Source organism: Octopus sinensis, linkage group LG3 (genome assembly GCF_006345805.1).
Source record: "Octopus sinensis linkage group LG3, ASM634580v1, whole genome shotgun sequence".
In the NCBI taxonomy this organism is placed as follows: Eukaryota; Metazoa; Mollusca; class Cephalopoda; order Octopoda; family Octopodidae; genus Octopus; species Octopus sinensis.
Genome location: NC_042999.1, coordinates 57,579,370 through 57,599,752, shown reverse-complemented (window position 1 = coordinate 57,599,752; position 20,383 = coordinate 57,579,370). Strand labels below are relative to the sequence as shown.

Here is a 20,383-nt window from a genome sequence, read left to right as displayed (position 1 = left end):
TCCTGTCTATCAGAAATCACTGCAGAGATGCTTAAAATATCTGGTGGTGTTGGCTGTAGCCTAGTCAATCAAGTGATACATGAAGGAGTCATACCCAATGATTGGTGTTGCAGCACCATAGTCAACTGCCAAAAAAGTAAAGATGATGCATTAGATATGGATAATTATAGAGGTATCAAGTTGTTGAATCAGGTAATGAAAGTCATGGAGAGGGTCATAGCCCAACTAATTAGGGAGAGAATCAGTTTAGATGAGATGTAGTTTGGGTTTGTGCCAGGGAAAAGCACGACTGATGCTATATTTCTGGTAAGGTAGCTGCAGAAGAAATACCTAGCCAAAGATAAACCTCTGTACCTGGCTTTCGTTAACATGGAGAAAGTCTCTGACAGGGTCCCCCGATCACTAATCTGGTGATCAATGCGGAAACTAGGGATAGATGAGTGGTTAGTGAGAGCTGTGCAAGCCATGTACAGGGATGCTGTCAGTAAGGTGAGGGTTGGCAATGAGTACAGTGAAGAATTCCAGGTAGGTGTAGGAGTCCACCAAAAATCAGTCCACAGCCCCCTCTTATTCATCATAGTCCTCCAGGCAATAACAGAGGAATTCAAAACAAGATGCCCCTGGGAGCTCCTCTATGCTGATGACCTTGCTCTAATTGCTGAGTCACTATCAGAACTGGAGGAGAAATTTCAGGTATGGAAGCAAGGTCTAGAATCAAAGAGCCTTAGAGTTAATCTAGCAAAAAACCAAAGTCTTAATAAGTAGGAAAGCAAATAAATCACAAATCCCCTCAGGTAGATGGTCCTGCTCGATTTGTAGAAAAGGTGTAGGTAGAAACTCCATAAGATGTACCCAGTGTAAGCTATGGACACATAAGAGGTGTAGCAATATCAAAGAAGGCTAACTGGGAAGATAGTTTTTGTATGTGGCAAATGCTCAGGGACAATAAACACTGAAAATGTGCAGAAAACAGCTTCCGTCACATTGCAGGGGGGAAAAACTAGAAGTAGTTGATAGTTTCCATTAACTAGATGACCAAGTCAGTAGCCGGGGAGGGTGCACTGAAAGTGTAGCAGCTAGAATAAGAACAGCCTGGGCAAAGTTCAGAGAGCTCCTACCTCTGCTGGTGATAAAGGGCCTGTTGCTCAGAGTAAAAGGTAAACTGTATGATGCATGTGTGCAAACAGCCATGCTACATGGCAGTGAAACATGGGCCATGACTGCTGAAGACATGCATAAGCTTACAAGGAACGAAGCTAGTAAATCTGCTGGATGTGTAATGTCAGTGTGCATACACGACAGAGTGTGAGCACCCTGAGAGAAAAGTTGGACTTAAGAAGCATTAGATGTGGTGTGCAAGAGAGACGACAGCTGATATGGTGTTGCATATGGATGAGGACAGCTGTGTGAAAAAGTGTCACACCCTAGCAATAGAGGGAACCTGTGGAAGAGGTAGACCCAGGAAGACCTGGGATGAGGTGGTGAAACACAACCTTCTAACATTGGTCCTCATGGAGGCAATGACAAGTGACTGAGACCTTTGGAGATATGCTGTGCTTGAGAATACCTTGCAAGCCGAGCGAGACTGTAACTCTGGCCTATACCAGTGCAGCATAACTGGCCCATTTAAGAGTACCAATCAATCAATAAACTGCGCTTGCGAAGACCTGTTGAGGCAAGTGAAGTTATCGTTGTGGCCAATGACAATACCAGTTGATTGGCACTCGTGCTGGTGGTACATAAAAAACACCATTTGAATGTGTCCGATGCCAATGCCGGCTGACTGGTCCCATGCCAGTGGCATATAAAAAGCACCTTTCAAGCGTAGGTGCTGTCAGTGCCGCCTGACTGGTTCCCGAGCGAGTGGCATATGAAAAAGTACCATTTAAGCATGGTCGATGCTAGTACCACCTGACTGGCCTTCGTGCCAGTGGCACGTAAAAAGCACCCACTACACTCTTGGAGTGGTTGGCATTACAAAGGGTATCAAGCTGTAGAAACTTTGCCAGATCAGATTGGAGCCTTCTAGCTTGCCATCCCTCAGTCAAACCGTCAAACCCATGCCAGCATGGAAAGCAAATGTTAAATGATGATGATGATGATGACTATCTTTAATGCAATCTTTTAAACTTAACTTAATGTGGCTTTTCAGACGTGAAAAGAAAAAGATTCATCCTCGTATTAAATATTAAGTTATCTTATATTAAATGATCAACAACTGGTGGTTAGGTAAGCAGTCAAATGAAATACTAAACTATCTAAAAGTTATCTATTTATATTGCTCATTGTTTCTTTTCAGTACCATTCATGGAGATGGACAAAAAGTACGAAATTTCATTTATGTCAGTGATATTGTCAATGCCATTGACACTCTTATCCATAAAGGTAAACATGGAGAAATTTACAATATTGGCAGTGAATTTTCAATTTCCATTCTTGAGCTGGCAAAATTTCTGATAAAAAAAGTAAGTATTAATATATATGTATGTTCTTGTTATTATCCATTGTTCAATAAAAATATAGATATGATGGCTTTTACTGATTCTGGGTATTTAAAAAGAAATGTCTTCATAGCTGGCTCTCCTTTTTACTGTCAAAAGTGGAGTATGTTGTCAGCCAGGCAGACTTTGGCAAGTAGAGATTAGGTATCTTATCTAGTGACATAACACAATAGTTGTTACAAGCTTTGAACGCATGAACATGTAATCACATTAACATCCTAGCCTCTGAGCTTCATAGAAATTACTTCACTTCAAAGTAATTTTAAGCATTTATTGGAATGCTGGGACATTTTAATCTAACAGTATACAAAACAGAACTCACTCACTAGTACAGGTGTATTGATAAAATGCACACAGTACCTTTTTTAAAATGCTTAGTGAATGACCCTCAATTCTTGTTGAGGGCTTGACAAACCTTTTACATCCAATATACTCTGTAAAGTGACCAGGGATATGAAATGCATGCAAGTGTAGAAACTAAGACAAACCTAAAATGTGATATGACCCTTTGACATGTCTAAGAGGCAATAGGTTCAAATAAGAACTGACTCATGTCATGGAAAGTGGATGTCAAATGATAAAGATGTTGATGAAGGTGATAATATCAATTCATAATTGTTAAACCTTGTGTATATTTGGAAAATGACGAGCACAAGGATTGATTTGATAACATTAGTAGCCATAAAAGCTTAATTAGCACAGGAATGTTGGTTGAGGATGATAATTAAATAATAAAGGTGATGGAAAGGTAGGCTCAGTAGAGTATTGGACAAAAATACCTGTTAATCATGGTTCTTTATTTTGTAAGTTCAAATCCTGCTAGGGTCAACTTTGCCTTTCCACCCAGCAAGGACCAAAAAAAAAAATAATGTGAAGTTAATCATCATCATGGCTCGGCTTCGCGAACGACGATCAGGAAGGCTGTCCACGTCGCGTGCATGCACGCTCATGACTGACAAGTCCGATATGGGAAAGGCAGGTTCGTAAGCAGTGTTCACAGACGAAGGTAACATCCGGTGTGGTGTCAGAAGCGGCTTGCACCTTCCTCCTGCGTCTCTTCTTTGTTCCTCAAACTTGCTGACTGAGTTGAAGATCATGTGGTGCCAGACATCATGGTCCATAGCCTGGTCTGACCAACATTGGTGGTTAATATGACATGCTGTTAGAGACTTCTTGAGGCAGTCTTTGTAGCGCTTCCTCGGAGCTCCTCTCACTTGGTGGCCGGTGGAGAGTTCGCCAAACAGGGCAATCTTTGGAATGCAATGGTTCTCCATTCTGGAGACATGCCCTGCCCATCGGAGGTGGTACTTCAGTAGCGTGACTTCAATGCTGGGGATCTCGGCCTGCTCCAAGACCTCAATGTTTGTGACGAAGTCACTCCAGTGAATGTTGAGGATGGTGCAGAGACATCACTGGTGGAAGCGCTCGAGGAGACGGATGTGACTGCGGTAAGTGATCCACGTCTCTGAGCCGTAGAGAAGAGTGGTGAGAACCACGGCCCTGTAGACACTGATCTTTGTTTTGTTCTTTAGGTTATTATTGTGCCAAACACGTTTGTACAATCTGCCAAAGGAGCTATTTGCCTTAGAAAGTCTATTGTTAATTTCCTTGTCGATCCTTGCATCAGATGAGATGATGCAGCCCAGGTATGTAAACTGCTGTATTTATTTCAGTTCGGTGCTGCAGATAGTGATGTAGGGTGGGCGGTATTCCTCTTGGAGTGTAGGTTGGTGAAGTACCTCCATCTTCTTGAGGCTGACCTCCAGGCCAAAGAGCCACGAGGCGTCTGCAAAGCAGGACATGATGCGCTGTAGAGCTCGCTTTGTATGGGCGACAAGGACAGCGTCGTCTTCGAAGAGAAGGTCTCGGATCAACCTCTCCTAGGTCTTGGTGTGGGCTTGGAAGCGCCGTAGATTGAAGAGACTGCCATCCAGACGATACCTAACATACACTCCATCCTCATCCTCCATATCTTCAGTTGCATGCCTGATCATCATGCTGAAGAAGATGCTGAAGAGAGTCGGTGCCAGGACACAATCCTGCTTCACGCCGTTAGAAATGGGGAAGGGCTCCGACAGGTCAGCATTGAGTCTGATCTGACCACACTGATTCTCGTGCAGCTGTAGAAATTTGGTGGGACAGCCAAGTCATTCCAAGATGAGCCATAGTCCTATCCTGCTCACTGTATCAAATGCTTTTGTAAGGTCGACAAAATTAGCATAGAGTCCCGTTTTGTTCTTGGCACTTCTGGAGTTGGTGGAAGATGAACACCATATCCGTTGTGCCCCTGTTGGCTCTGAAGCCACACTGGCTCTCAGGGAGGTTTTCTTCAGCGATGGTTGGTACTAGCCTATTGAGCAGGATCTTGGCAAGTACTTTGCTGGTGATGGAGAATAGGGTGATTCCCCGGTAGTTGGAGCAGTCAGACTTTTCACCCTTGTTCCTGTACAGGATTATGATGACGGCGTCGCGAAGATCCTGTGGTAGCTTGCTCTGCTCCCAGCAGCAGACAAGAAAATCATGGAGCTTGTCATGGAGCATCAGACCTCCATTCTTCCAGATTTCTGGTGGGATGCCATCAACTCCTGCTGCTTTGCGACTCTTGAGTTGTCCTATGGCTTCAATCGTTTCTTTGAGGGCAGGTGGTTCTTTGAGCTCCTCTTTGAGTGGAAGTTGAGCAATGCGAAGGATGGCAGCGTCCTGTACGGTACGGTTAGCACTGAAGAGGCTTTTGAAGTGCTCGGACCAGCGAACGAGGATGGAGGTGTTATCAGTGAGGAGATCCTGTCCATCTGAACTGCGTAGGTGCAGAGGATGGTGCAGAGACATCACTGGTGGAAGCGCTCGAGGAGACGGATGTGACTGCGGTAAGTGATCCAGGTCTCTGAGCCGTAGAGAAGAGTGGTGAGAACCACGGCCCTGTAGACACTGATCAGGTGGACCAGGTGGGTGGGGCCATACACTGCTTTCAGAGCCTCATAGAAGCCTCTATAGTCTCCGAGGTCAGCGCACAGCTGGGTTCTCCACGCCAGCTGGTCCCACCACTCGTTCTGCATTTCTCTGAGTTTTCGCTGCAGGGTGCTGCATGCACGTTGAAAGGTAGTTTTCTTTACAAGACAGGCTGGTTGTGCGAGGTGGGCCTGATGAGCTGCCCTCTTCCTTGCTAGTAATTCCTGGATCTCCTTGTTATTTTCATCGAACCAATCCTTGTTTTTCTTCTTTGTGTGTCCGAGAACTTCCATAGATGTCTTAAGGATGGCTGATTTCAGGTTCTCCCACAAGGTGTCTGGGGTGGTGTCATCAGTGCAGGGGAATTCGTCTAGTCTTTGCTGCAGGTTTGCTTGGAACTTGATTTTCACTTCCTCCTGGCACAAGCTGTTGACATTGAGTTTCTTTACGGGGTTACCTTTCTTCTTGGGTTTAGGTTTGAACTGCAGTTTGAGCTTGCAGCAGACAAGGCAATGGTCGGTGTGGCACTCTGCACTGGGCATCACTCTTGCGTGTAGAACGTCTTTCAGGTCCCGCTGGCACACAAGCACATAGTCAAGTAGATGCCAATGTTTGGACCGGGGATGCATCCAAGTTGTTTTCAGACGGTCTTTCTGTTGAAAGATTGTGTTGGTAATAGCAAGTTGGTGCTCTGTGCAGAACTTGAGCAGGAGGTGCCCGTTGTCATTACAGCCACCAATGCCGTGTATTCCAAGCCTCAGAGTCCTTCCCAACTCTTGTGTTGAAGTTTCCAAGGATCAGGACCTTGTCATTTGCAGGGGTGTTGTTCAAGAGTCTGTGCAGATCAGAATAGAAGCTGTCTTTGTCCGCGGGATCTGCCAGTAGAGTTGGAGCATAAACACTGAAGAGAGTGAGATGTTGTTTGCTCTCCAGTTGTAGGCGCATGGATATGATGCGGTCCGAGTGGCCCGTGCGTAACGTTTACAGTTTGGAGGTGATGGAATTCCTCACCATGAGTCCTACACCTGACACGTTTTTCAGATGATGGTTTTCCAGACCAGAAGTGGGTGTAGCCAGTGCTGCGTTCTTTGAGGCTGCCCTCGTCAGCGAAGCGGACCTTACTGAGAGCTGCTATGTCAATGTTGAAACAAGAGAGTGCATGAGCTGAGAGCCGAACGACGTTCCGGGCGGCTGCTGTCAGCCTTGTCAAGCATGGTCCTGACATTCCAGCAGGCAACTTTCAACTCCTGCTTACTTTTCTTCAGTTTTGTTTCCATGTTTGTTCGACCACTCTGAAAATGCCCGTTGACCGCAGTTAGCCAACTGGGTATAGAGGAGATGAGCTTTGTTTAGGCGAACCTTTTCTACCGCCCCTCTCCATGTGGAGCAGGCAATGCTCTCCCTGGTCGCTCAGGATGCTGCTGAGTGGTGTTGTCACCTCCGGGTTGACAACCAGGCGACCAAAGTCCTGAGCCACCTACATGTAGGGTTGAGACTAGGGCTTCCAGTGACATCTTCCACCTGCCGCTTTCGCCCCTTTCCCGTCACTGCAAGGCTTTTAGGATGGCTGGTCACAGAACATGGACATGTCCTTTGGCCTGCGCTAGGGATTTTTTAAGGTGAAGTGCAGTGCACGCAAACTGGCCCCACCCTTTAAGCATGAGGTTCATTTGCCATGGCCTAGCAAGCTGGGACAGTGACAGCTAGATCCTCGGGCCGTAGGTTTGAAGTCGGAATTATCTTCTCCTAGGAGGGTTGCCAACCATGGCTGACGAGCCCCTCCTGCCCATGACATCCAAACCATGGTGAAAGAGAGAAAAGGATCCATGGTTTTCAGTAAGCGTATACTACCCGGTTGCCTAGGCCGGAGTAGGGGGTTAGCTTAAGAAACCCCACCCGGAGCCTTTGACTAAAAAGTCTATCTACAAGGCAGCAGAGCGAGATCAGGGAGTCGCACCCATTGATAGATGATGACGAGGAGACTAGTTCATACGCCTTTGCTTGGTCATTAACCAAACTGGGGTCCCAATGATCACGAAATGCCATTTGAGCCGTTGACCAAAATTGTATCCCTCTTCTGGGATACAATGCCTCGGGCGAGACAAGGGACAGTGATAATACAATATGTACATTTTATACACACATACACAGAGTTTAAAATGCAATATATACACCATATACAGAGTTTTAAAAAAAATGCTATACATACAATGCACACACACACACACGTTGACTACGCTGTAGTTCTTCCGCCCTTTGACAGGTCTTATTTTTTGTTCTGCAGGGTGTCCAACAAACACCCACCTCACCAAGCAAGCCTGGTGGGGTTGCTAGTTTAGTCGCCGACGACCCGACCAAGTAACTGGTTGTACTGGACTACATGGTACTCAAGTGACCTACACATAAAGATAAAAAAAAAAAAAATTAACCTACAAGAATACCCATTCCAATTGTCAGAAGTGTGTGTGGGAGAGAGGGAGAGAGAGAGGGGACAATATGGGGACAGACAAAACAAACGTTGGGGTCAGAGTATCGAATGAGACGAAACGTATGAATTATCAAACAATTAAATGAGAATGAGTGATTAACAAAATGAAGCAGAGGATGCTCTTGACCCCACAAACCACATACTCACACTGAAGACTTTGCTTTCTCCTTTTTTACATTCTCGATTAAACAGGTTCTTTCACTCGCAACATACTTGCTATATACTTCCATCTTTTACGAAACACACTTTGCGACAGGCATTTCTTCTCCAGCCTTATTTTCTGTTTCATGTGGAAAATGAAAAAGTCGATTAGCTCGAGACTGGAGATGAACATGCCTGTTGCAATTCCTTTCACTCTCGTCTTCCATACTACCTCTTTCGCCACAGCAACTTCCGAGAGAAAACAGGCTTGCTCCTCCCTATTCAGGGAGGTCGGCAGAACGACCTTAATTACAGATTCGCTTAACAGTTGTACTCTTCTCAAATGCAACAGCAGGTGTTCGACATAAGCCCAGAGTTCAGTCACCTTAGGGCATTGCGCAATCGCATGCAGGACAGTTTAACTGTCCCGCTCGCATCTTGCACGAACCGGCAAAGGTGCACACCCATGTCTAAAGAGCTTATCTCAAACCGGTAAAGCTCCTCTGTAACATTGTCAGGCCAGGGACTTTTGGTAATTATCCATAGGCCCCAGACCGAATGTTCTTTGGAACAGGCTGGCCAGTTGATCTTCGTCGAAGCCTAGGGTTTCTCCCAAGACGTCATCACACTTAAACTCTACTAACCGTCTATAGAAGAACGAGGTGGTACCCTCGCTACTGGCGTTGCCCGACTGGGAGAGAAGCACAAGTGCCTCATGGCACTCTGCATGCCACACGCCCAACCTCGGTCTACACTTGATCCAAGGGTTCAGTTTGGTAAACGATGTGAACTGTGGAAATAACAGCTTGACGAACGGAGACCACACCTGCTCACCGTCCAGATAAAGCCAGAGATGCCTAAGCCTGAGCACATGTCTGCGCATTTTTAGCCACGGCATCCCTAACCCACCCTTCAGCGGCTTTTGGCAGCAGATAGAGCCTTACAAGAGGTCTGCTGCCCCTCCACAAAAAGCGAAAGAGCATGCGTTCCAGCTTGTTCAGGCAGTAAGTGATTACAGAGGCAATAAACACCTCTGCAACCTCCGCCCTCCCTTTCAAGGACAGCTTCCACTCAGACCAGGTCTGAGTTAGGGGGGCCACCTTTCTCGCCACCTCGCTCCAATTCTTCTCTATCTGGAGATCTGGATCTAACCAGATTCCAAGCATTTTCACCAGCCCTTCCGTCCAACGTCCTACGATGCTGTTGGAAGACATCGACTTGCCCCTCCAGGTGCCGTGTTGCAAGCCGACCGATTTATCCCGGTTGACTTTTGCTCCTGCCACCGTTTCGTTTTCCCTTAAGGCCTCACCCACCCACTGTAGGTGCTCGACCCGGGATACGATGACGGTGATGTTGTCCGCATATGCCGAAGCTGACTTTCCGAACCCTAGATCTTGCGGAGTGCCCCTCATAGTTTCCAATCTCCTCAGCAATGGCTTAAGGGCCAAAACGTAGAGAAGCGGGGAGAGAGGGCACCTTTGACATACCAAACGTTCAATGCGGAACGGCTCCGAAAAGAAACCGCTCACCCGAACTACCGATTCGATGTTGCTGTTTAAAGCATTGATCCATCCGCGGAAGGTCGGGCCGAAGTCAGCCATCAGATATTGATGGTCCACCCTATTGAACGCTTTTGATTGGTCCAAGTTGACTATAGCCCCACCCTTGCCAGGAATCCTATTTACCCTTTCTAAGGTAGAAAGTGGAGATTGTCATGGATGGTCCTTCCAGGGATGGCGCAAGTTTGCGCCTCACCAACAAGTTCACCCACGACCCGCGCCGACCTTTTGGCTAAGACCTTGGCCAAAATCTTCAACTCTGTGTTAAGCAGAGTGATGACCCAAAAATTATCAATTAAATCCCCCTTGTTTGGGTCCTTTCTTAACAGCGCTACCACCCCTTGGCTCACAGACTTGGGAATTCTCCTGTTCTGCAGCCAGTTGGTGTACACGCATGAAAGTAGGTACCCAAACAAGTCTGGCATGCTATTATAGAGTTTGTAAGGCAGACCATCGAGTCCCGGCAATTTGTCCCTGCCGCAGTCTGCCAACACATCCTCAACTTCCTTGGCTGTGATCAGCACCTCACAAGATTCCGCATCCGGCCTCGATAGACGCGGCGAACCGGCTAGGAAGTCTGCGAGCCTCTCCCTGCACTCCAGTCCGCTGCTCCTCCCGAACAGCTGGGCGAAATGATCGTGAAACACCTTGCACATCTCCACGGGTTCGTTTACTGATTGACCACTTGGGTCTATCAAAGATCGAATGGTTGAGTTGTTGCCACGCTGGCCCTCTACCATCCGGGCCCATCGGCTGCGTTGATCCCTTCCTGTTTCATTGCATGGATCTTAGCCCTGACAATGCACCCTTCATGTTTAGCTTTGAGATGTTGGTCGAGTGCCAGTCTCGCCGCTAACACTTTCAATGCACTGCCTGACCTCATTGCCTCATCTACTGCCTTAACTAGTTCCTTTTCTACTTTGTTTCTAGCACTAGCTAATTCTTTGCTAAACCTAATTGACCCAAATTTGATGGCTCTTTTCAGGGCGTACCACCATTTGTTGTTGATAATGGATTCGGTTAACGCCCTCATTACTAATTGTTTAATCCGCTTCCTGTAGGCTTCACAGTCCAATAGTGACTTGTTTAGCTTCCAGTAACCAGTACCTCGTCTACACATGCTATCTATGTCGAGTATACAGGTCACTAATTAGTGATCGCTGTAGCTGACGATATGGTGTTGTGGACAGCTAAGTATTTTCTTATCTTTCCTTCTAGTAATGATTCTATCTATGTAAGATCTGGATGACCCGTCGTTTCTTGCCCAGTCTGGGTGGTCCAGTCTGAATCGATCTGCCAACTCGAAACGACTTAGCAGATCATTGAGGTGAGGTAATTCTCTCCTATTCTTTCTCGAGCCAGCATAATCTACGCGTGCATCGCAAATTATGTTGAAGTCACCTAGCAATACTAACGTGTTCGATGTGCCGAGAAAATTCTCTAGGCTTTTGAAGTAATCTTTCTGCCCAGCTTTTCCTTCACAGGGAGCATAGACAGCGACCAGCCTGAACACTTTACCACTGCTATGCGTCACATCCAAAACGACCAACCTGCCTTCCGGATCTATAAAGACAGTTCTAATTTCTAAATCCAGGTTTTTTCTGACCAGCACTGCCACTCCTCCGCTCCCTCCCGGTCGATGGGGAGAAACGTATTTCTCGTAGCCGTTTAGAAGGGACGAAAAAGCCTGCAGCCCACTCAGTCTGGATTCGATAATTACAACTACATCCAAACGATGCGACCCAAGGTCGTTAAGGAGGTAGCCTTGCTTCCAATACGACCCCAGGCCGCGAATATTTAAACAACCGAGTTTAAACGAGAATGTGAAAAATAAGTCGAATGTTTAAAACTTACAGAGTTAAAGTGAGTGACGGTGTGGTTTCAGCCTCCTCTTTTCTGTCTGTGAGTGTTGTGGTTTGCGAGGTCATTTTTTTCGCGAATTGCCTGTACAGATGACTCGAAAAGTTCATCTGTAACGGGCCGACGTCCTCCGCAAAAGATTTTTTTTAGTTCGAAATAGTCAGTATTTTCTATGGTATAAAACTTCACATTTTCAAGAATAATACTATTTACAGCTGTTGCAATATATTTTTTCGCCGATTTAATTAAACCAATTTGGTCTCTTAAGTGTTTATTATTTTTGTTTATCGCCGTGAAGGTGTTTCTCTTTTTTATATTAGGCGATTGTGGAGGGGTGTGTGTGTTTGTAGGTGTGTGTATGTGTGCTTGTGGTAGGTGTGTGTGTGTTTGCGTGTGCTTTTTTCCAGTGTGTGTGTGTTTTTTTTGGCTACGTGTGTGTTTGCGACTGTGGGTGTGGGTGTACTTGTCTGTCTCGGAGCATAGTCGGTAGTCCTGTGTATCCGAAGAGGGTGGGTTTTTCCGTTTCCGTCTTCTTTTTGAAGGTTCCACGGTGACCCACTCCTGGTTGTTGTTGTTTTCTCCCGCTGTCGGCTGTACTTCGGCAATTGGTGTGCGCGACGTGGCTGCTATTTCAAGCGGTATGGTCGTTGTCTTCGGCGTCGTGCTTGCCTCTTCTGCTGCGTTTTCTTTGACTGTCTTCTTCTTACAGCTCGACCTTATGTGGCCTTTCTCGCCACATTTGTAACATCTGGGCTTTCTCCCCTCGACTACCACTATCAGGCTGGTATTTTCTCCAATTGTAAGGGAACTGGGCATTTTTTCTAAGTCTGAGGGGTCTGCTTGGACGACAAGCTCTAAATCTTGTCCAACCCAGTTCATGTGGTGGTATCTCTTAGATTGAAGAATTGAAATTTCTTCTTCTTTGCCTATGAGAATAGCGGCTATCACCCAGGCCACATCGATTTCGGGTGGTATATCAGTGACCGTGATTTTTGAAGTTCTGCCAAAGCGACTACCCCTCGTTATGTAGCTTGTTTGTTGCCATATCGGCCTCAAACATTTTTCTATCGCTTCCCTCGGCACGAAGTCAATTTTTAAAATTTTTTACATGATATGTTTTATATATCACAAGTTTTTCTCTCCATCGCGTAAATTAATTCACTGGGAGGGAGCAACTTCACATTATCACCTTCTTTTTTTTTTAGTAGTCCTTGGTATTTCTTTAAATCCTCCTTGTTTATGACTATATTTTCATAGGAGCGAGTTGCTGCACTCGCAAAATTAATTTTTGACTTTTCCTCTTGTTTAGCCTCGCTATACATTTTGTCGTCTGCTTTTGTAACGCTCGCGTGAGACGACTCTTTACTTCTACCTTCCTCCTCCCGCATTTTCGCCTTCATGCCTTCAAACAAATTTTCAAAGTTTTCCTCCGACTCAGAAGAAATTTGTGGCAAATTCATGTTTTTCGCCGCTTTCCCCTTGAAACAAGGGGGAAACAACAGCAAAATTCTGCTGCAACAGCAGAAAAGAAGTGGTCACGACGACCAAAACAGCAAATTTTCACAATTTTCAGCACAAAAACAATCTTTCACTGCGGAGCAAAGAATAACACGACCGATCAGAGAGAGAGCGAGAGAGAGAAAGAAAAGAGAGAGAGAGAGAAAAATAAGCAACAATAAAATCATTAAGTTGTTCGACAAGCAGAGAGGGAGAGTGAAGTGAGTAAGGAGCAAAATGAAAAAAAAAAAACAAAAAAAAACAAACTAGCAGGCTTACTTTTGAAAAAGATCAATTATTGATACATTCGGAAATGTAATCGTGCATTTTAATGCTATTTTCAGCAAGTAGACGACACTGTGTAAGAATGAACTGACGTCTCGTAAAACATGAAGAAAACTGTTCAAAAAGTTGTTAGAATGAAATAACCGTGAATTTTTTTGTTTGAAAAACCACAAAGGTCTCAGCCACAAGGAAGCCTTTAGTTATAGGCTCTGGAAGTCATTGACAAAATGAAAAACTTTAACGTCTTTTCACTTGTGATGAATGATAATGTAGAAGCAATCCTGAAGTTGAACGTCGTGAAGCATACGAATTCAGTGGCTGTTGAAACGAAAGCTGTAGATCTTTTAGTTCGGGGTACCAATTTGTAAAGGATAACTGGTGGTAAGAGACACCCGAAGCAGCCACAATAAAAGAAGGACTCACAACAGGAACAGAGGAATCCTTTCCATAGACGGCGAGTGAGGTAGTATCATCAATATACGAATAAGTTCAACACGTGGGATCTCGTAAGGTCGAAGCTGTACACAGAAAATTTTCAAACTTTCTCTTCTACACGGTCCTTAATATAAATTTCTTCACTATTTGCTCCAGAAAGTCCAGAGAGTAGCTTAGCACAGTTGTGTGTGCGGCTGTTACGTTTGTTTTTAAGAAGACTTCTTGCGATACTGCAATTTTATGAGAGACAACAACATTTCACGACTTAACAACCGGCAGCCACACATATATATATATATGTTAATCATATAATCACCTCTATCTCCTCTACTAATATAGAGTCCAATAACTGAGTAATCTTTGCTGGTGGCGAGTAAAGGCACCTATTACACTCTCGAAGTGGTTGGCATTAGGAAGGGCATCCAACTGTAGTTGGATCAGACTGGATTCTGGTGCAGCCTTCCAGTGTGCCAACTGTTGAACCTATGCCAACATGGACAATGGACGTTAAATGATGATGATGATTTCAAAGTCTGTAACATATCAATAAAGGAATGTAAGGTTTGTCAGTTTAATAAAAATGAAATTATTGTATACAGTGCTCAGGTGCACCACAACTTGTCAAAAGTGCGTATAAAGCATGTGCAGTAATGTACAAATGTCTGGGAAGTGAACAGTGTATGAGTTAGATACATGCTTGCGTGTGTAGTGTTGGCGAATCTCAGGAAGCATGGAAGTTTTGAAGGATGCAGTGCTCCGACAACTAACAACTGATGCTGGCAGTTTGTTCCATGCTTCAGCAACTCTTAGCATGAAAAAATGTTTCCGAAAGTCATGGAAGGAGCTGTGCTGTTTTCTGACTTTGTGAACATTTCCACGGGTCTTAGACAGGTGGAGTTTGAAAAGGTGCTCAGAGTTATTGTTTGTACGATGGTTGATAATTTTATGGGTGTCTGCCAAGTCAGCTGCCAGACGTCAGAGTTTCAATGTGTCCATGCCCAGGGAAGTAAGGCGTTCAGAATATGGCAAATGCCTGATGGAGGGTATTCTTTTGGTTGCACGCCGCTGAACGGTTTCCAGACGATTAATATTCTGGGCAAGATATGGTGTAGATTTAGAAAAGATCATTATTGCCGGCATCATGGTCGTCGTCTGCTGCTGCTCAACTGTTGCCACTGCCACTACAACAGCTACTAATGATCCCGTCAACACTAACAAAACGCCTAAATGAGCCAGTGAGGAAGCCTCTACATGGTTGCATGACTGCTAGAAATACCAGCTAATTGTTTTTCAAAATACAAATGACAGTCTTTTTTAAAAGGACACATTGGATTATGTAATTATAGATGCACTAAGCTTGACGAAAAGCTATGGTGGGCAAGGCTGGAGTACTTTAGCTCATAGGTTTGCTCAGTCGTGGCTGACCTGGGACTAAAACAATAACAGTAAAACCATATACTTTCTCAATTTATCTTCACTGATTAAATTCATTTTTAGTCCAGGGCTGTTGTGGATAGAAGCTAAGATTTTAAGTTACCTATTTTAAAATTGATAATTTACTCTTTTACTTGTTTCAGTCATTTGACCTCGGCCATGCTGGAGCACCGCATTTTAGTCAAGCAAATCGACCCCAGCCTCGTACTTATTCTATCGGTCACTTTTGCCGAACCGCTAAGTTACGGGGACGTAAACACACCAGCATTGGTTGTCAAGCAATGTTGGGGGGACAAACACACACATACACACACACACACACATATATATATATATATATATATATATATATATATATTATATATATATATATATGTATATATATATATATATATATATATGTATATATATATATGTATATATATATATATATGTGTGTGTGTGTGTGTACGTCTACCAAATCCACTCACAAGGCTTTGGTCGGCCCGAGGCTATAGTAGAAGACACTTGCCCAAGGTGCCACGCAGTGGGACTGAACCCGGAACCATGTGGTTGGTAAGCTACTTACCACACAGCCACTCCTGTGCCTATTTATTTTGAAACATTTTAAATCAATTTATTTTTCATATGTTTCGGGTGTTTTTGTAATTTTTTTCATTATTATTTGAATTTTTAGATCAAAAATGTTACCAGTGAAGATGATATTGCGAAGTACATTGAATTTGTGAAAGATCGAGTTTTTAATGATAATCAGTACAATATCAATTATTCCAAAATACTTCAATTTGGATGGAAGACAAAAGAACCTTGGGAAACTGGAATTGAAAAAACAAGTGAGTCTTTACTCTTATTGTTTTACATGCATTTTTTTTTTTTTTGTGTGTTAGCATGAATAGGATAGCTTTGCTTTCTTTTTTGTTGGAATAAATGTTTTTACAGTGTTATGATAATTTTCCCATCATTAACCACTAATCACTCTATGGAAAGGGGAATTATGGTTACACGTGGAACATATAAAATATCATTTAAGAGTTACAGTGCCAAAATATTGCAATAAACCAGGAGCAAAAGATGCCAATATACAATTGCTTGAAATGTAGATTACTGTCCCCTAAAAGGCAAATACCTAGCAAAAAATAAATACTGTATACAATGTTGATGTTTCACCTAATAACACTATATCGGGGCTCATATAGCACTCATTTAATAATCAACTATACTAGCACAACAGTTCTCTCCATCAATGTCTTCTGATTAGTCTGAAGATCAAAAGATAAAGATAAGTTTAGCAACACTAGACAGGCTGTTAACAGTTCATTTCTTTTCTTCAAACTATTGGTGCCTTGAGTCAGAATTCTATTTTTTGCACAAATAAAGTTCACACCACATCCATAGTTTGGATGGAATTTATTGATGTAAATTTTCTATGGCTAACCTAGCCATAGAAAATTCCTTCCTGGCGTCAACACTCACCTGTTTCCAAGTATGGTAATATTTCCATATGATTTCATGGTAGATTAGATGAAAGTGTCACAGTCTGTGTCAGAGAAAGCAACGGAAAAATTAAAATTAAAATTGAAAAAGATGTACCCTGATGTGTTTTTGAAAGAACTCGGTACGTGTAAAAAAAATCAAAGTAAAGTTTGAGTTGAAAGAAAATGCGGTGCCGGTGTTCAAACCTGAAAGGAATGTACCTTTTGCGGCGTTAAACCAAATTGAGAAGGAATTAAAAAGATTGGAAGACATGGAGGTAATTGCAAAAGTAGACTACTCTGAGTGGGCAGCTCCTACTGTATATATAAAAAAGAAGAACAATGAAATAAGAGTATGTGTGGACTTCTCAACTGGTCTTAATGATTGTTTAAAAAATTACAATTATCCGCTTCCAAACCCAGAAGAAATATTTGCTAAGTGCAATGGTGGGAAAATTTTTTCCAAGCTGGAGTTGTCAGATGCCTACCCCCAATTACTGGTGAATGAAGAATGTGCTAAAGTATTAACAATCAATACTCATAAAGGTCTGTACCATTTCAAAAGACTGCCATTTGGGGTTAAGGCCGCACCAGCAATATTTCAGCAAGTGATGGATACTATGCTAGCAGATTGTGAGTTCACGGTCCCATACTTGGATGACATATTGATCAAAAGTGAATCGAGGGACCAACATATTGAACATATAGAAGAGGTTTCCAAACAAATAAGCGATTATGGGTTTAAAGTAAGTGAGGATAAATGTGAATTTTTCTTGACAAAAATAAAGTGCTTAGGACAGGTGATGGATGAAAACCAGACCCTTTTAGGATCGACGTGATAAAAGAAATGCCTGTTCCCACTAACAAAACAATACTACAAGCATTTTTAGCTCTGGTAAGTTATTACCAGTTGTACATACCTAAAATGAGCTAAGAGCTCCGTTAAACAAGTTGCTAAAAAAGGACTTGAATTGGGACTAGACAAACAAATGTCAGAAAGCATTCGAGGAACTAAAAAAGTGGTTAACATCAGAGTTATCATTAACTCATTTCGATCCAAACCTAAAAATAATTGTGGCATCGGATGCTAGTGAATATGGAATAGGAGCTGTGATATTGCATAAATTTAATGATAGTAAAATCAAAGCTATTGCACATGCATCGAGAGTTCTATTACCAGCAGAAAGAAACTACAGCCAGATTGAAAAAGAGGCGTTATCATTAATCTTCGCAGTAATAAATTCTTATATGGGAAGAAGTTTACACTGCAAACGGATCACTGACCATTACTGTCTATTCTGAGTTCGAAAAAGGGTATCCCCACGCACTCAGCAAACCGCTTACAGCACTGGGGGACTACTCTGTTGAACTATGATTTCCAGATGGAGTTTTTGCTATCAATGAAAATGGGACACGCAGATGGGTTGTCGAGGCTAATTCCAAAATATGAGGAACCTTTTGAAGACACGGTGATTGCATCGTTAAAACTAGAAATAGAACTGAAGAACATTTTGTGCAATGTAGTACATGATTTGCTGGTTACGCTGGTACAAATTAAATTGGATCAGGAAAAGATAGGTTCATAAACGAGATTAAAAAAATGTTGATTAACATGAAAAATATAAATGAGCAGGACACAGGTTCAAAGCACTATTCAGTAAGTAATGAGTTATTATATGCACTAAGAGTGGTAATACCTGAAGCGCTGCAATACAGAGTATTAAAAGACTTCCATGTAGGACATCTAGGGATTGTCCGGATGAAGAGCCTCATGAGGAGTTACGTTTATTGGCAGAATATGGACAAGCAAATTGAGAGATTGGTAAAACAGTGTAGGGGATGCGCTATGGCAGCAAAGGCGCCCCCAGTGCAGATTCAACTGTGGCCAAAAACGGATTCAGCATGGTCTAGACTGCATGTGGATTTTGCAGGACCAATAAATGGCTCTCATTATATCATCGTAGTGGATAGGTATTCCAAATGGCAGAGGTGTGTAAATGTTCAAGGCCAACCACAAGTGGGATGATTGACTTCTTGGAAGAATTATTTGCTCATTATGGGGTGCCAGATACGATCGTGTCAGATAATGGTACACAATTCACAGCGAAGGGGTTAGAAAGATTCTGTAAGTTGGTTCAAATGAAGCATGTGTTAACTCTGCCATACCACTGAAGGTCAAATGGGTTAGTGGAAAGATTTGTCGACACATTCAAGAGAACTTTAAAGAAGACCAGACGGAAAACCATTGAAGATACAAAAAATGACAAAGTTTTTGCAGGTGTATAGAATAACACTGAATCCAAATGCAGAGTCGGGTAGGTTACCCGCAGATTTGATGTTTTCCAGAAAAATTCATTCTATTTTTGATAAATTGTTGCTGAGTAGGAAACAGAAAATAGAAACCCAAGCAGAAGCAGAACCGACGCGTAGGTCAAACAGGAAGAGAGAACCTACAGAAATTATGGAAATTAACGCTAAGAGAAAAAGAAATGCCAGTTTCTCACCAAGGAAATAAAATTGATAAATTCGGGTTTAGAGAAAAAAAAACTCTCCAAAGGGGGAAGTTTTTTGTGTGGACACCCCCAGATGATAAGTAGGCTAGTCCAATATGTATAAATAGTGGACGTAATAGCTAGTTGGGGAGTGTCAAGAGAGCGAGCCGTAGCCGTGAATAGACTAGGTGTCGAGTTCTGTTGAGTCAAGTCATTGGAAGTGAGAGTTTGGTAGTTGAGTAGAGGTACGTTACTGGCGAAGGCACACCATCCAAACATGCGATATAACAACTTATGAGAGCATTTCAGTGTAAATGTACTTTTACAATTTAATAATACCAGTTTAGAAGTAATTGTATAATACATTTCTTCAAAGTAAAAATCACATTTAAAATTACCAGTATTGTATGATGGTGCATAACTAATAATCCCCCTCTCTCTCTCTTGGAGAGGCACAAGCACCTACACACACATGTACACACACGGCAGTAACTTCTGCCTACCAAATGCAATTACAAAGCTTCAGCCAGCATGTTCCTGTCTTTTAAATTCCAAATGCATTTACTAAGATTCATAGAATTACATTTTCTTCTATACTTAAATGAATGAAAATGATTATGTAATCTAGATTTACAAATTGTAGCAGACTGACCCATGTAATAATACATTTGATCCCCTGTTTTGACCTTACATTGATACACTGTATATTCTTCCTTAAAAACTGATTTTCTAAAGGACAGATCATTTTTGTTTTTTTGAAATTACAATTTTAGAAATATAAATATATATTTTCCAATGTAATATGATATAGTTTACTGTTGAAATTGAATATTTATAATTCTTCTTTTACAGTTGAATGGTATGGACAAAACCTTAATAACTGGTCTGTTGAAACCCATGTGGAAAACTGAAATGAAAAGGTAGGCAATTCGCATAAAAAATTTATGGTCATTACAAACTCACTAAGCAGAAGACTGAGTTTCACAAAAAGATGAAATAACACATATCTAATCAAAATATATTTATATGGTTTATAAATATATGTATATGGGTTTTACAATTTATATAGTAAATTTATATAGTTTTTATAATTTATATGGTTTTTACAATTTCAACATTTGTATGGTTTAAGAAATATATTTATATGGTTTTTATAATTTACTAGAAGTACCCACTGTGCAGAAAGCGAAGAAAAAAGTTGAAGGACACACACACACACATACATTATCATCATCATCATCATTGAATGTTCATTTTCCATGCTGGCATG

At 42.6% G+C, this 20,383-nt stretch overlaps 1 protein-coding gene across 1 annotated transcript in view; it reads left to right on the top strand.

The window, feature by feature from the left end:
- LOC115209459 (dTDP-D-glucose 4,6-dehydratase-like) overlaps nucleotides 1–20,124 on the top strand; it is a 49,662-nt gene extending 29,538 nt beyond the window's left edge. Inside the window, exons 10-12 of the mRNA XM_036501650.1 lie at nucleotides 2,300–2,465; nucleotides 15,826–15,982; nucleotides 19,966–20,124. Coding sequence (XP_036357543.1) covers nucleotides 2,300–2,465; nucleotides 15,826–15,982; nucleotides 19,966–20,024 — 382 coding nt within the window. The 3' untranslated portion in view covers nucleotides 20,025–20,124. The remainder of the gene's footprint in view (nucleotides 1–2,299; nucleotides 2,466–15,825; nucleotides 15,983–19,965) is intronic.
- Nucleotides 20,125–20,383: the final 259 nt, after the last annotated feature.